Below are 15,213 nucleotides of genomic sequence, written 5' to 3'. Positions count from 1 at the left end.
TAGCGTGAGAGAGGTCCTCCCCCAGCGTGAGAGAGGTCCTCCCCCAGCGTGAGAGAGGACCTCCCTCAGCGTGAGAGAGGACCTCCCTCAGCGTGAGAGAGGCGAGTATGAGGCAGGGGCTCACGCATCTGGGCAGGGTGCCAGAGGTATGAGTTGGGCCTCAACAGGCCAGCGTGAGGGAGGACCTCGGAGAGTGGTCCTCCCTCACGGTGAAAGAGGTCCTGTGAGAGAGGTCCTCCCTCACGCTGAGAGAGGTCCTGTGAGACAGGTCCTCCCTCACACTGAGAGAGGTCCTCTGAGAGAGGTCTTCCCTCACGCTGAGAGAGCTCCTCTGAGAGAGGTCCTCACTCAGTGTGAGGGAGGACCTCTCTCAGCGTGAGGGAGAAACTCAGCGTGAGAGAGACCAGTGTGAGGCAGGGGCTCACGCCTCTCGGCAGGGTGCCAGAGGCATGAGTTGGGCCTCAATAGGCCAGCGTGTGGGAGGACCTGTCTCAGCGTGAGGGAGGAACTCAGAGAGGTTCTCTGAGAGAGGTCCTCCCTCACGCTGAGAGAGGACCTCTCTCAGCGTGAGGGAGGACCTCAGCGTGAGAGAGGCCAGTGTGTGGCAGGGGCTCACCCCTCTGGGCAGGGTGCCAGAGGCATGAGTTGGGCCTCAACAGGCCAGCGTGACGGAGGACCTCTCTCACGCTGAGAGAGGTCCTCTGAGAGAGGTCATCCCTTACGCTGAGAGAGGTTCTCTGAGAGAGGTCCTCTCTCACGCTGAGAGAGGTCCACTGAGAGAGGTCCTCCCACACGCTGAAAGAGGTCCTCCCTCACGCTGAGAGAGGTCCTCTGAGAGAGGTCCTCCCTCACGCTGAGAGGTCCTCCCTCACGCTGAGAGAGGTCCTCCCTCACGCTGAGAGAGGTCCTCCCTCACGCTGAGAGAGGTTCTCCCTCACGCTGAGAGAGGTCCTCTGATAGAGTTCCTCCCTCACGCTGAGAGTGGTCCTCTGAGAGAGGTCCTGTCTCAGCGTGACGGAAGAACTCTCTCAGCGTGAGACGAGACCTCTCTCAGCGTGAGAGGGGACCTCTCTCAGCGTCAGAGAGGCCAGTGTGAGGCAGGGGCTCACGCTTCTTGGCAGGGTGCCAGAGGCAAGAGTTGGGCCTCAACAGGCCAGCGTGACGGAGGACATCTCAGTGTGAGAGAAGTCCTCTGAGAGGTGGTCTCTCACGCAGAGAGAGGTCCTCTGAGAGAGGTCTTCTCTCACGCTGAGAAGTCCTAGCGTGAGAGAGGACCTCTCTCACGGTGAGAGAGGCCAGTATGAGGCAGGGGCTCACGTATCTGGGCAGGGTGCCAGATACATGAGTTGGGCCTCAACAAGCCAGCGTCAGGGAGGACCTCTTTCAGCGTGAGAGAGGTCTTCTGAGAGAGTTCCTCCCTCACGATGAGAAAGGTCCTCTGAGAGAGGTCCTGCCTCACGCTCAGAGAGGTCCTCTGAGAGAGGTCCTCCCTCACACTGACAGAGGTCCTAGCGTGAGAGAGGACCTCTCTGAGCGTGAGAGAGGCCAGTGTGAGGCAGTGGCTCACGCCTCTGGGCAGGGTGCCAGAGGCATGATTTGGGCCTCAACAGGCCAGCTTGAAGGAGTACCTCTCAGCGTGAGGGAGGACCTCTCTCAGTGTGAGGGAGGACGTCTCTCAGCGTGAGAGAGGCCAGTGTGAGGCAGTGGCTCACGCCTCTGGGCAGGCTGCCAGAGGCATGAGTTGGGCCTCAACAGGCCAGCTTGAGGGAGTACCTCTCTCAGCGTGAGGGAGGAAGTGAGGGAGGACCTCTCTCAGAGGACCTCTCTCAGCATGAGGGAGGACCTCTCTCAGAGGACCTCTCTCAGCATGAGGGAGGACCTCTCTCAGCGTGAGGGAGGTCCTCTCAGCGTGACGGAGGACCTCTGTCAGAGGACCTCTCTCAGCGTGAGGGAGGACCTCTCTCAGTGGACCTCTCTCAGCGTGAGGGAGAAACTCTCTCAGAGGACCTCTCTCAGCATGAGGGATGACCTCTCTCAGAGGACCTCTCTCACGCTGAGAGAGGCCCTCCCTCACGCTGGCCTGTTGAGGCCCAACTCCTGCCTCTGGCACCCTGCCCAGAGGCGTGAGCCCCTGCCTCACACTGGCCTCTCTCACGCTGAAGGAGGTCCTCTCTCACGCTGAGAGAGGTCCTCTCTAATGCTGACAGAGGAGCTCTGTCACGCTAGGACTTCTCAGCTTGAGAGAAGACCTCTCCCAGAGGACCTCTCTCAGAGTGGAGACGACCTCTCAGAGGACCTCTCTCACGCTGAGAGGTCCTCCCGCACGCTGGCCTGTTGACGCCCAACTCATGCCTCTGGCACCCTGTCCAGAGGCGTCAGCCCCTGCCTCACACTGGCCTCTCTCAGGCTGAGAGAGATCCTCTCTCAGACGACTTCTCTCAGTGTGAGGGAGGACCTCTCTCAGAGGACCTCTCCCAGCGTTAGGGAGGACCGCTCTCAGAGGACCTCTCTCAGCGTGACGGAGGACCTCTCTCTGAGGACCTCTCTCAGCGTGAGGGAGGACCTCGGAGGACCTCTCTCAGCGTGAGGGAGGACCTCTCTCAGAGGACCTCTCTTGGCGTGACGGAGGACCTCCCTCACAGGACCTCTCTCAGCGTGAGGGAGGACCTCTCTCTGAGGACCTCTCTCAGCGTGAGGGAGGAGTTCTCTAAGAGGACCTCTCTCAGCATGAGCGAGGACCTCTCTCAGAGGAACTCTCTCAGCATGTGGGAGGCCCTCTCTCAGGGGACCTCCCTCAGCGTGAGCGAGGACCTCTCTCAGAGGACCTCTCTCAATGTGAGAGACGATCTCTCAGAGGACCTCTCTCACGCTGATAGTTCCTCCCTCACGCTGGCCTGTTGAGGCCCAACTCATGCCTCTGTCACCCTGCCCAGCGGCGTGAGCCCCTGCCTCACATTTGCCTCTCTCACGCTGAGAGGGGTCCCCTCTTACACTGAGAGGGGTCCTCTCACACGGTGAGAGAGTTCTCTCACGCTAGGACCTCTCTCAGCGTGACAGAGGACCTCTCTCAGGGGACCTCTCTCAGCGTCAGGGAGGACCTCTCTCAGAGGACCTCTCTCAGCATGAGGGAGGACCTCTCTCAGAGGACCTCTCTCAGCGTGAGGGAGGACCTCTCTCAGAGGACCTCCCTCATTGTGAGGGAGGACCTCTCTCGGAGGACCTCTCTTATCCTCAGAGAGGTCCTCCCTGATGCTGGCATCTTGAGGCGCAACTCATGCCTCTCGCACCCTACCCAGAGGCGTGAGTGCCTGCCTCATACTGGCCTCTCTCACGCTGACAGAGGTCCTCTCTCACACTAGGACTTCTCAGCGTGAGAGAAGATCTCTCTCAGAGGACCTCTCTCAGCATGAGAGACCACCTCTCAGAGTTTCTCTCTCACGCTGAGAGGTCCTTCCTCACGCTGGCCTCTTGAGGCCCAACTCTTGCCTCTGGCACCCTGCCAAGAGGCGTGAGCCCCTGCCTCACGCTGGCCTCTCTGCCACTGAAAGAAGTCCTGTCTCACGCTGAGAGAGGTCACCCCTCACGCTGAGACAGGTCCCGCCTCACACTGAGAGAGTTCTTCCCACACGCTGAGAGAGGTCCTCCCTCACGCTGAGAGACCTCCTCCCTCACGCTGAGAAAGGTCCTCCCTCACGCTGAGAGAGGTCCTCTCTCACGCTGATAGAGGTCATCTCTCACGCTAGAACCTCTCTCAACGTGAGGGAGGAACTCTCTCAGAGGACCTCTCTCAGTGTGAGGGAGGACCTCTCTCAGCATGAGGTAGGACTTCTCTCAGAGGACCTCTCTCAGCTGAGGGAGGACCTCTCTCAGAGGACCTCTCACAGCGTGAGGGAGGACCTCTCTCAGAGGACCTCTCTCAGCGTGAGGGAGGACCTCTCTCAGTGGACCTCTCTCACCTTGAGGGAGGACCTCTCTCAGAGGACCTCTGTCAGCATGAGGGATGACCTCTCTCACAGGACGTCTCTTAGCATGAGGCAGGACCTCTCTCAGAGGACCTCTCTCACGCTGAGAGAGGTCCTCCCTCACACTGGCCTGTTGAGGCCCAACTCATGCCTCTGCCACCCTGCCCAGAGGCGTGAGCCCCTGCCTCACACTGGCGCCTCTCATGCTTAGAGAGGTCCTCTCTCACGCTGAGAGAGTTCCTCTCTGACGCTGAGAGAGGAGCTCTCTCAGTATGAGGGAGGACCTCTCTCAGAGGACCTCTCTCAGCGTGAGGGAAGACCTCTCTCAGAGGACATCTCTCAGCGTGAGGGAGGACCTGTCTCAGCGGACCTCTCTCAGCGTGAGGGAGGACCTCAGAGGACCTCTCTCAGCGTGAGAGAGGACCTCTCTCAGCGTGAGAGGACCTCTCTCAGCGTGAGGGAGGACCTCTCTCAGACAAACTCTCTCAGCGTGAGGGAGGACTGCTCTCAGAGGATCTCTCTCAGAGAACTTTTCTCAGCCTGAGGGAGGACCTCTCTCGGAAGACCCTCTCAGTGTGAGGGAGGACCTCTCTCGGAGGAACTCTCTCAGCGTGAGGGAGGAACTCTCTCAGCATGAGGGAGGAACTCTCTCGGAGGACTTCTCTCAGCGTGAGGGAGGACCTCTCTCGGAGGACCTCTCTCAGCGTGACAGAGGAAATCTCTCACAGGATCTCTCTCAGCGTGAGGGAGGACATCTCTCAAAGGACCTCTCTCAGCGTGCGGCAGTACCTCTCTCAGCGTGAGGGAGGACCTCTCTCAGAGGATCTCTCTCAACGTGAGAGACGACCTCTCAGAGGACCTCTCTCACGCTGAGAGGTCCTCCCTCACGCTGGCCTGTTGAGGCCCAACTCGTGCTTCTGGCACCCTGCCCAGAGGCGTGAGCCCTGCCTCACACTGGCGCCTCTCATGCTTAGAGAGATCCTCTCTCACGCTGAGAGAGCACCTCTCTGACGCTGAGAGAGGAGCTCTCTCAGCGTGAGGGAGGAGCTCTCTCAGAGGACCTCTGTCAGCGTGAAGGAGGACTTCTCTCAGAGGACATCTCTCAGCGTGACGGAGGACCTGTCTCAGCGGACCTCTCTCAGCGTGAGGGAGGACCTCTGTCAGAGGACCTCTCTCACCGTCAGAGAGGAACTCTCTCAGCGTGAGAGAGGCCAGTGTGAGGCAGGGGCTCACACCTCTGGGCAGGGTGCCAGAGGTCTGAGTTGGGCCTCAACAGTCCAGCGTGAGGCAGGACATGTCAGCGTGAGAGAGGTCCTCTGAGAGGTCGTCTCTCACGCTGAGAGAGGTCCTCTGACAGAGGTCTTCGCTCACACTGAAAAGTCCTCTGAGAGAGGTCCTCCCTCACACTGAGAGAGGTCCTCCCTCACAGAGAGAGGTCCCCTAAGAGAGGTCCATCCTCATGCTGAGAGAGGTCCTCCCTTACGCTGAGAGAGGTCCTCGGAGAGAGGTCTTCCCTCACGCTGAGAGAGGTCCTCTGAGAGAGTTCCTCCCTCACGCTGAGAGAGGTCCTCTGAGAAAGTTCCTCCCTCACGCTGAGAGAGGTCCTCTGAGAGAGGTCCTACCTCATGCTGAGAGAGGTCCTCTGAGAGAGGTCCTCCCTCATGCTGAGAGACGTCCTACCATGAGAGACGAACTCTCTCAGCGTGAGAGGGGACTTCTCTCAGCGTGAGAGAGGACCTCTCTCAGCGTGAGACAGGACCTCTCTCAGCGTGAGACAGGCCAGTGTGAGGCACAGGCTCTCGCCTCTGGACAGGGTGCCAGACACATCAGTTGGGCCTCAACAGGCCAGCGTGAGAGAGGACCTCTCAGCATGAGAGAGGTCCTCTGAGAGATCATCTCTCACGCTGAGAGAGGTCCTCTGAGAGAGGTCTTCTCTCACGCTGAGAAGTCCTAGCGTGAGAGAGGCCAATGTGAGGCGGGGACTCACGTCTCTGGGCAGGGTGCCAGAGGTATGAGTTGGGTCTCAACAGGCCAGCGTGAGGGAGGACCTCTCTCAGCGTGAGAGAGGTCCTCTGAGAGACGTCCTCCGTCACGGTGAGAGAGGTCCTCTGAGAGAGGTCCTCCCTCACGCTGAGAGAGGTCCTCCCTCACGCTGAGAGAGGACCTCTGTCACGCTATGACTTCTCAGCGTGAGAGAATACCTCTCTCAGAGGACCTCTCGCAGCGTGAGAGACGAGCTCTCTGAGGACCTCTCTCACGCTGAGAGGACCTCCCTCATGCTGGCCTGTGGAGACCCAATTCATGCCTCTGCACCCTGCCCAGAGGTGTGAGCCACTGCCTCACACTGGCCTCTCTCATGCTGGGAGAGGTCCTCTCTCACGCTAGGACCTCTCTCAGCGTGCGGGAGGACCTTCTGAGCGGACCTCTCTCAGCGTGAGGGAGGACCTCTCTCAGAGGACCTCTCTCAGCGTGAGGGAGGACCTTTCTCAGCGGACCTCCCTCAGCGTGACGGACGGCCTCTCAGCGGACCTCTCTCAGCGTGAGGGAGGTCCTCTCTCAGAGGACCTCTCTCGCCGTGAGGGAGGACCTCTCTCAGAGGACCTCTCTCACCGTGAGGGAGGACCTCTCTCAGAGGACCTCTCTCGCCGTGAGGGAGGACCTCTCTCAGAGGACCTCTCTCGCCGTGAGGGAGGACCTCTCTCAGAGGACCTTTCTCAGCGTGAGAGGACCTCGTTCAGAGGACCTCTCTCACGCTGGCCTGTTGAGGCCCAACTCATGCCTCTCTCACCCTGCCCAGAGGCGTAAGCCACTGCCTCACACTGGTCTCTCTCATGCTTAGGGAGGTCCTCTCTCACGCTGAGAGAGGAGCTCTCTCATGCCAGGATTTCTCAGTGTGAGAGAAGACCTCTCTCAGAGGACCTCTCTCAGCGTCGGAGACGACCTCTAAGAGGACCTCTCTCATGCTGAGAGGTCCGCCCTCACGCTGGCCTGTTGAGGCCCAACTCATGCCTCTGGCACCCTGCCCAGAGGCGTGAGCCCCTGCCTCACACTGGCCTCTCTCACGCTGAGGGAGGTCCTCTCTCACGCTGAGGGAGGTCCTCTCTCACGCTGAGGGAGGTCCTCTCTCACGCTGAGGGAGGTCCTCTCTCACGCTGAGGGAGGTCCTCTCTCACGCTGAGGGAGGTCCTCTCTCACGCTGAGGGAGGTCCTCTCTCACGCTGAGGGAGGTCCTCTCTCACGCTGAGGGAGGTCCACTCCAACGCTGAAGGAGGTCCTCTCTCACGCTAGGACCTCTCTCAGCGTGAGGGAGGACCTCTCTCAGAGGACCTCTCTCAGTGTGAGGGAGGACCTCTCTCATCGTACCTCTCTCAGCGTCAGGGAGGACCTCTCTGAGGACCCCTCTCAGCGTGATGGATGACCTCTCTCAGCGTGAGGCAGGACCTCTCTCAGAGGAACTCTCAGCGTGAGGGAGGACCTCTCTCAGAGGACCTCTCTCAGCATGAGGGAGGACCTCTCTTAGAGGACCTCTGTCAGCGTGAGAGACGACCTCTCAGAGGACCTCTCTCACGCTGAGAAGCACTCCCTCACGCTGGCCTATTGAGGCCCAACTCATGCCTCTGGCACCCTGCCCAAAGGCGTGACTCCCTGCCTCACACTGGCCTCTCTCACGCTGAGAGACGACCCCTCTCACGCTGAGAGACGACCCCTCTCACGCTGAGAGAGGTCCTCTCTCAAGCTAGGACCTCTCTCAGCGTGAGGGAGGACATCTCTCAGCGGACATCTCTCAGCGTGAGGGAGGACCTCTTTCAGCTTGAGGCAGGACCTCTCTCAGTGGACCTCTCTCACTGTGAGGGAGGACCTCTCTCAGAGGACCTCTGTCAGCATGAGGGATGTCCTCCCTCACGCTGGCCTGTTGAGGCGCAACTCATGCCTCTGGCAGCCTGCCCAGAGACGTGAGCCCCTGCCTAACACTGGCACCTCTCATGCTTAGAGAGGTCCTCTCTCACGCTGAGAGAGTTCCTCTCTGACGCTGAGAGAAGAGCTCTCTCAGCGTCAGGGAGGACCTCTTTTAGAGGACCCCTCTCAGCATGAGGGAGGACCAGTCTCAGCGGACCTCTCTCGGCATGAGGGAGGACCTCTCTCAGAGGACCTCTCTCAGCGTGAGGGAGGACCTCTCTCAGCGTGAGGGAGGACGTCTCTCAGAGGACCTCTCTAAGCGTGAGGGAGGACCTCTCTAAGCGTGAGGGAGGACCTCTCTCAGTGTGAGGGAGGTCCTCTCTCAGAGGACCTCTCTCAGCGTGAGGCAGTACCTCTCTCAGCGTGAGGGAGGACTTCTCTCAGCGTGAGGGAGGACGTCTCTCAGAGGACCTCTCTAAGCGTGAGGGAGGACCTCTCTCAGTGTGAGGGAGGACCTCTCTCAGTGTGAGGGAGGACCTCTCTCAGAGGACCTCTCTCAGCATGAGGCAGTACCTCTCTCAGCGTGAGGGAGGACTTCTCTAAGAGGACCTCTCTCAGCGTGAGGGAGGACCTCTCTCAGAGGACCTCTCTCAGCGTATGGGAGGCCCTCTCTCAGGGGAACTCTCTCAGCGTGAGCAAGGACCTCTCTCAGAGGACCTCTCTGAACGTGAGGGACGACCTCTCAGAGGACCTCTCTCACGCTGAAAGGTCCTCCCTCACGCTGGCCTGTTGAGGCCCAACTCACGCCTCTGGCACCCTGCCTAGAGGCGTGAACCCCTGCCTCACACTGGCGCCTCTCATGCTTAGAGAGGTCCTCTCTCATGCTGAGAGAGTTCCTCTCTGACGCTGAGAGAGGAGCTCTCTCAGCGTGCGGGAGGACCTCTCTTAGAGGACCTCTCTCAGCGTGAGGGAGGACTTCTCTCAGAGGACATCTCTCAGCGTGAGGGAGGACCTGTCTCAGCGGACCTCTCTCAGCGTGAGGGAGGACCTCTCTCAGAGGACCTCAGCGTGAGGGAGGACCCCTCTGAGAGGACCTCTCTCAGCGTGAGGGAGGACCTCTGTCAGAGGACCTTTCTCACCGTGAGAGAGGAACTCTCAGCGTGAGAGAGGGCAGTGTGAGACAGGGGCTCATGCCTCTGGGCAGGGTGCCAGAGGCCTGAGTTGGTCCTCAACAGGCCAGCGTGAGGGAGGAACTGTCAGCGTGAGAGAGGTCCTCTGAGAGGTCGTCTCTCATGCTGAGAGAGATCCTCTGACAGAGGTCTTCGCTCACGCTGAAAAGTCCTCTGAGAGGTCCTCCCTCACGCTGAGAGAGGTCCCCTAAGAGAGGTCCATCCTCACGCTGAGAGAGGTCCTCCCTCACGCTGAGAGAGGTCCTCGGAGAGAGGTCCTCCCTCACGCTGAGAGAGGTCCTCGGAGAGAGGTCCTCCCTCACGCTGAGAGAGGACCTCTGAGAGAGGTCCTCCCTCACGGTGAGAGAGGTCCTCGGAGAGAGGTCCTCCCTCACGCTGAGAGAGGTCCTCTGAGAGAGGTCCTCCCTCACGCTGAGAGAGGTCCTCTGAGAGAGGTCCTCCCTCACGCTGAGAGAGGTCCTCTGAGAGAGGTCCTCCCTCATGCTGAGAGAGATCCTCTGAGAGAGGTCCTCCCTCATGCTGAGAGACGTCCTAGCATGAGAGACGAACTCTCTCAGCGTGAGAGAGGCCAGTGTGAGGTAGGGGCTCACGCCTCTGAGAAGGGTGCCAGAGGCATGAGTTGGGCCTCAACAGGTCAACGTGAGAGAGGACCTCTCTCAGCGTGAGAGAGGTCCTCTGAGAGAGGTCCTCCCTCATGCTGAGAGAGGTCCTCTGAGAGAGGTCCTCCCTCACGCTGAGAGGTCCTCTGAGAGAGGTCCTCCCTCACGCTGAGAGGGGTCCTCTGAGAGAGGTCCTCCCTCACGCTGAGAGGGGTCCTCTGAGACAGGTCCTCCATCATGCTGAGAGAAGTCCTCTGAGAGAGGTACTCCCTCATGCTGAGAGAGGTGCTCTGAGAGAGGTCCTCCCTCACGATGAGAGGTCCTCCCTCACGCTGAGAGGTCCTCAGAGAGAGGTCCTCCTTCACACTGAGAGAGGTCGTCCCTCACTCTGAGAGAGGTCCTATGAGAGAGGTCCTCCCTCACGCTGAGAGAGGTCTTCTGAGAGAGGTCCTCCCTTATGCTGAGAGAAGTCCTCTGAGAGCGGTCCTCCCTCATGCTGAGAGACGTCCTCTGAGAGAGTTCCCCTCATGCTGAGAGGTCCTCTGAGAGAGCTCCTCCCTCACGCTGAGGGACGTCCTAGCGTGAGAGAGGACCTCTGTCAGCGTGAGAGAGGCCAGTGTGAGGCACGGGCTCTCGCCTCTGGGCAGGGTGCCAGATGCATCAGTTTGGCCTCAACAGGCCAGCGTGAGGGAGGACCTCTCAGCATGAGAGGTCCTCTGAAAGAGGTCATCTCTCACGCTGAGAGAGGTCCTCTGAAAGAGGTCATCTCTCACGCTGAGAGAGGTCCTCTGAAAGAGGTCTTCTCTCATGCTGAGAAGTCCTAGCGTGAGAGAGGCCAATGTGAGGCGGGGACTCACGCCTCTGGGCAGGGTGCCAGAGGTATGAGTTGGGTCTCAACAGGCCAGCGTGAGGGAGGACCTCTCTCAGCGTGAGAGAGGTCCTCTGAGAGAGGTCCTCCCTCACGCTGAGAGGGGTCCTCCCTCACGCTGAGAGAGGACCTCTGTCACGCTACGACTTCTCAGCATGAGAGAATACCTCTCTCAGAGGACCTCTCTCAGCGTAAGAGACGACCTCTCTGAGGCCTCTCTCACACTGAGAGGCCCTCCCTCACGCTGTCCTACTGAGGCCCAACTCATGCCTCTGGCACCCTGCCAAGAGGCGTGAGTCCCTGCCTCACACTGGTCTCTCTCACGCTGAGAGAGGACCCCTCTCACGCTGAGAGAGGACCCCTCTCACGCTGAGAGAGGTCCTCTCTCAAGCTAGGACCTCTCTCAGCGTGAGGGAGGACATCTCTCAGCAGACCTCTCTCAGCGTGAGGGAGGACCTCTCTCAGAGGACCTCTCTCAGCGTGAGTGAGGACCTCTCAGCATGAGAGAGGTCCTCTGAGAGGTCGTCTCTCACACTGAGAGAGGTCCTCTGAGAGAGGTCTTCTCTCACGCTGAGAAGTCCTAGCGTGAGAGAGGTCCTCTCTCAGCGTGAGAGAGGTCAGTGTGAGGCAGGGGCTCACGCCTCTCGGCAGGGTGCCAGAGGCATGAGTTGGGCCTCAGCAGGCCAGCGTGAGGGAGGACCTCTCTCAGCGTAAGAGTTCCTCTGAGAGAGGTCCTCCCTCACGCTCAGAGAGGGCCTCCCTCACACTGAGAGAGGTCCTCTGAGAGAGGTCCTCCCTCACGCTGAGAGACGTCCTCTGAGAGAGGTCCTCCCTCACGCTGAGAGAAGTCCTAGCGTGAGAGAGGTCCTCTCTCATGCTGAGAGAGGTCTTCTCTCATGCTGAGAAGTCCTAGCGTGAGAGAGGTCCTGTCTCAGCATAAGAGAGGTCCTCTCTCAGTCAGCATGAGAGAGGCCAGTGTGAGGCAGGGTGTCACGCCTCTGGGCAGGGTGCCAGATGCATGAGTTGGGCCTCAACAGGCCAGTGTGAGGGAGGGCCTCTCAGCCTGAGAGAGATCCTCTGAGAGGTCCTCTCTCAGTCTGAGGGAGGTTCTCCCTCACGCTGAGAGAAGTCCTAGTTTGAGAGAGGTCCTCTCTCATCGTGAGAGAGGCCAGTGTGAGGCAGGGGCTCACGCCTCTGGGCAAGGTGCCAAAGGCATGAGTTGGGCCTCAACAGGTCACCATGAGGGAGGAGTTGGGCCGCTCGCGGGCTGCCGGGACGCAGGCAGGGACTTGGCCCCGGGAGGCCGCCGTGGGGCGAGAGCTAGGCCTGGAGAAGCCCTTGGCAGGCAAGAGAGAGGCCTGCAGAGGCTGTTCTCCAGCCACAGCTGGGCCTGTTCAGGCCACCGGGAGGCAGGAGGTTGGCCTGAAGAGCTTGGCTGGAGAAAGTTCGGGGCCTACAAAGGCCGGCGGGAGCTGGGCAGGAGCTGAGCCAAAAGAGCTTGCTTGCTGGGAGGCCGGAGCTGGGCCTGGAGAGGCTTACTTCAGGACGACTTGGGCCTGCAGAGGTCGCCGGGAGGCCCAAGCTGGGCCTGGAGGAGCCCACCGACCGGACGCCGTTTGGGGCCTGGAGACGCCGTTGGAAGGCAGGAGCTGAGCCTGGAGAGGCCACCATGAGGCCTGAGCTGGGCCTGGGGAGCTTGGCCTGAGGAAGCTGTGGGCCGACCAAGGCCGCCAGGAGCTGGGCAGGCGCTGAGTCCAAAGAGGTTGTTGGGAGGCCGGAGTCGGGCCTGGAGACGCAGCTGGGCGGAAGAGCTGGGCCCGGAGAGGACGCCGGGAGGCTGCAAGTGGGTCTGGAGAGGCCAACTTGAGGAGGTTCTGGGCCCGGAGAGGCCGCCGGAAGGGAAAAACTGGGCCTGGAAAGGCCATTGTGAGGAATGAGCCCCATGGGCCTGAAGAGGCCACTGGCAGGCGGGAGCCGGGCCTGCCGAAGCGGCGGAAAGGCAGGAGCTTTGGACTGGGGAGGCCGCAGTGAGGTGAGAGCTAGCTGGGCGTGGAGAGTCCGCCGTGAGGCAGAGGCTGGGCCTGTGCGGGCCTTCGGGAGGCAGGAGGCCGGGCCTGGAGAGACCGACTGGAGGTCAAATTCGGGCCTGCAGAGGCCGCCGAAAGTCAAAAGCGGGGCCTGGGAAGGACGCCGGGAGGCATGAGCTGGGCTGGGCTGAAAGAGGCCACTGGGAGGCAGGAGGAGCTGGGCCTGGAGAGGCTGACTCGAGGAACTTTTGCACCCGGAGAGGCCGCTGAGAGGCCGGAGCTGGGCCTGGGGAGGCCGACTTGAGGACGACTTGGAGGCAGGAGCTGACCCTGGACAGGCCGACTTGACAACAGTCTGGGCCTGCGGAGGCCGCCAGGAGGAAGAGCTGGGCCTGGAGAGGCGCACTTGAGGAAGTTCTGGGTCTGGAGATGCTGCCAAAAGGCAAAAGCTGGGCCAGAATGGCCACTGTGAGGCATAAGCTTGCCCTAGAGAGGCCATTGAGGTAGGAGTGGGGCCTGTAGAGGCTGCTGAAAGGCAGGAGCTTGGCCTAGGGGGTTGCGGTGAGGCACATGCTGGGCCGGGAAAATCTGCTGTGAGGCAGAGGTTGAGCCTGTAGAGGCCGACGGAAGGCACGAGTTGGGCCTGCCTGGAATGGCAGAGTTGAGAAAGTTCTCAGTCTAGAGAAGCTGCTGGGATGCAGGAGCTGGGCCCGGAGAGGCCACCAAGGCATGATCTGTGCCTAAAGAGGCCAATGTTAGGCAGGAGCTGTGCCTGGAGAGGCTGACTTGAGGAAGTTTCGGACATGGACAGCCTGTCGGGGGGCAGGAGCTGGGCCTGGAGAGGCCACCGTGAGGCATGAGCTGGGCCTAATGAGATTAGTGTGAGGAAGGATCTGGGCCTGTTGAGGCTGCTGGGAGGCAGGTAGGACCTTGTTTGGGGAAGGCCTCTGTGAGGCAAAAGCTGGGCCTGGAGAGGCCATTGTCACGCAGGAGCTGGGCCTGTCCAGGCCATTGGGAGGCAGAAGGTGGGCCTGGAAAGCTTGACTTGAGGCAGTTTTGGGCCTACAAAGGCCACTAGGAGCTGGGCAGGAGCTGAGCCAAAAGAGGTTGTTCTGAGGCAGGAGTTGGACCTCCAGACACAGTCAGAAGAAAGAGCACGGCCTGTAGAGGCCACCTGGGGGCAGCAGCTGGGCCTGGAGACGCCAACGAAAGGCAGGAGCTGGGCCTTGAGAGGCCGACTTGTGGACATTTTGGCCCTGGATTTTGTGGCCTGGACTTGAGGACATTTGGGCCTCCTGCAAAGAGGCAGGAGCTGGGACTAAAGAGGCCGTTGTAAGGCAGGAGCTGGGCCTGTACAGGCTGCCGGGAGTCAGAAGATGGGCCTCAAGAGGCCACTGTAAAACAGGAGCTGGGTCTTGGAAGGTGGCCGTGAGGCAAAAGCTGGCCCTTGGGAAGCCAATGAGTGGCAGGAGCTGGGCCTGGTGAGGTCGACTTGAGAAAGTTCAGGGCCTGGAGAGAAGGCTGGGAGGCAGGAGCTGGGTCTAAAGAGGCCATTGTAACGATGGAGCTGTGCCTGTGGAGGCTGTTGTGAGGCAGTAGCCTCATCTGCGGAGACTGCCGTGAGGTAGGGTATGGGCCTAAATAGGCCACTGTGAGTCATGAGCTTGGTCTGTAGAGGCTGACTGGAGAAAGTTCTGGGCCTGGAGAGGCTGCCGGGAGGTAGGAGCTGGGCCAAAAGATTTAAGCACATTACATTTATTAGGCACTTTATTTCCATTATTACACTGTAATATATAATAAAATAATTATAGAACTCACCATAATGTAGAATCAGTGGGCGTGTTAAGCTTGTTTTCCTGCAACTAGATGGTCCCATCTGAGCGTGATGGAAGAAAGTGACAGATCAATAGGTATTAGATTCTCATAAGGACAGCGCAACCTAGATCCCTCACATGCACGGTTCACAACAGGGTGCGTTCTCTTATGAGAATCTAATGCTGCTGCTGATCTGAGAAGGTGGAGCTCAGGCGGGAATGTGAGCAAAGGGGAGTGGCTGTAAATACAGACGAAGCTTCCCTCACTCGACACCACTCACCTCCTGCTGTGTGGCTCCTTACGGCTCCATGGCTCAGGGGTTGGGGACCCCTGCTCAAGTGCATCCAAAACGACCCTTCCCACACTAGTCTTCATAGTGGTCAAGTGCAGCAACCACTTAGCTCCCAAGGCATGTGCCTCAGCTGGCATTTTGTCACAATCAACATAAGTGGTAGCTTGAGTCATTGTGAGGTCACTTCCTGGAAATCACCAGCATCCCATTTCCCACTGGCAAAGAGCTCAGCACTGCCCCCTGGGAAACCAAACCTATGCCCAAATCTCATCTGTGTGGGTTTATCTCCTGGGACCCTTCCTAGCATATTAGTCAGAGTCCAATCAGGAAGCATAAACCACTCAAAAGTTTAAAGTGGTAAAATTTAATACAGAGAATTATTCATTATAACAGGTGAACAGCATAATGAGAGATTGGCTAGCACAAAGTAAAGAGAACTCTAGAGAATATAGGACTAGCCTAGGCCAGGCATGGTGGCTCATGCCTGAAATTCCAGCAATTTGAGAAGCTAATGCAGGAGGACTGCTTAAGGCCAGGAGCTAGAGACCGGTCTGGACAACACA

General features: G+C 59.5%; 1 protein-coding gene and 1 pseudogene across 1 annotated transcript; both read right to left on the bottom strand.

The window, feature by feature from the left end:
- Positions 1–1,735: 1,735 nt before the first annotated feature.
- Positions 1,736–13,042, bottom strand: LOC134737578 (putative uncharacterized protein FLJ46235; annotated as a pseudogene).
- Positions 13,038–14,733, bottom strand: LOC134739939 (putative uncharacterized protein FLJ46235). Its single transcript, XM_063668466.1, has 3 exons — positions 14,661–14,733; positions 13,939–14,192; positions 13,038–13,605 (listed from the first exon to the last, which is right to left on the bottom strand). Exons 1-3 carry the CDS (start codon positions 14,731–14,733, stop codon positions 13,420–13,422), a joined length of 513 nt encoding a protein of 170 aa, XP_063524536.1. The 3' UTR covers positions 13,038–13,419.
- Positions 14,734–15,213: the final 480 nt, after the last annotated feature.

Source organism: Pongo pygmaeus, chromosome 6, assembly GCF_028885625.2.
Source record: "Pongo pygmaeus isolate AG05252 chromosome 6, NHGRI_mPonPyg2-v2.0_pri, whole genome shotgun sequence".
Taxonomy (NCBI): Eukaryota; Metazoa; Chordata; class Mammalia; order Primates; family Hominidae; genus Pongo; species Pongo pygmaeus.
This window is presented reverse-complemented; position numbering and strand designations above follow the sequence as displayed.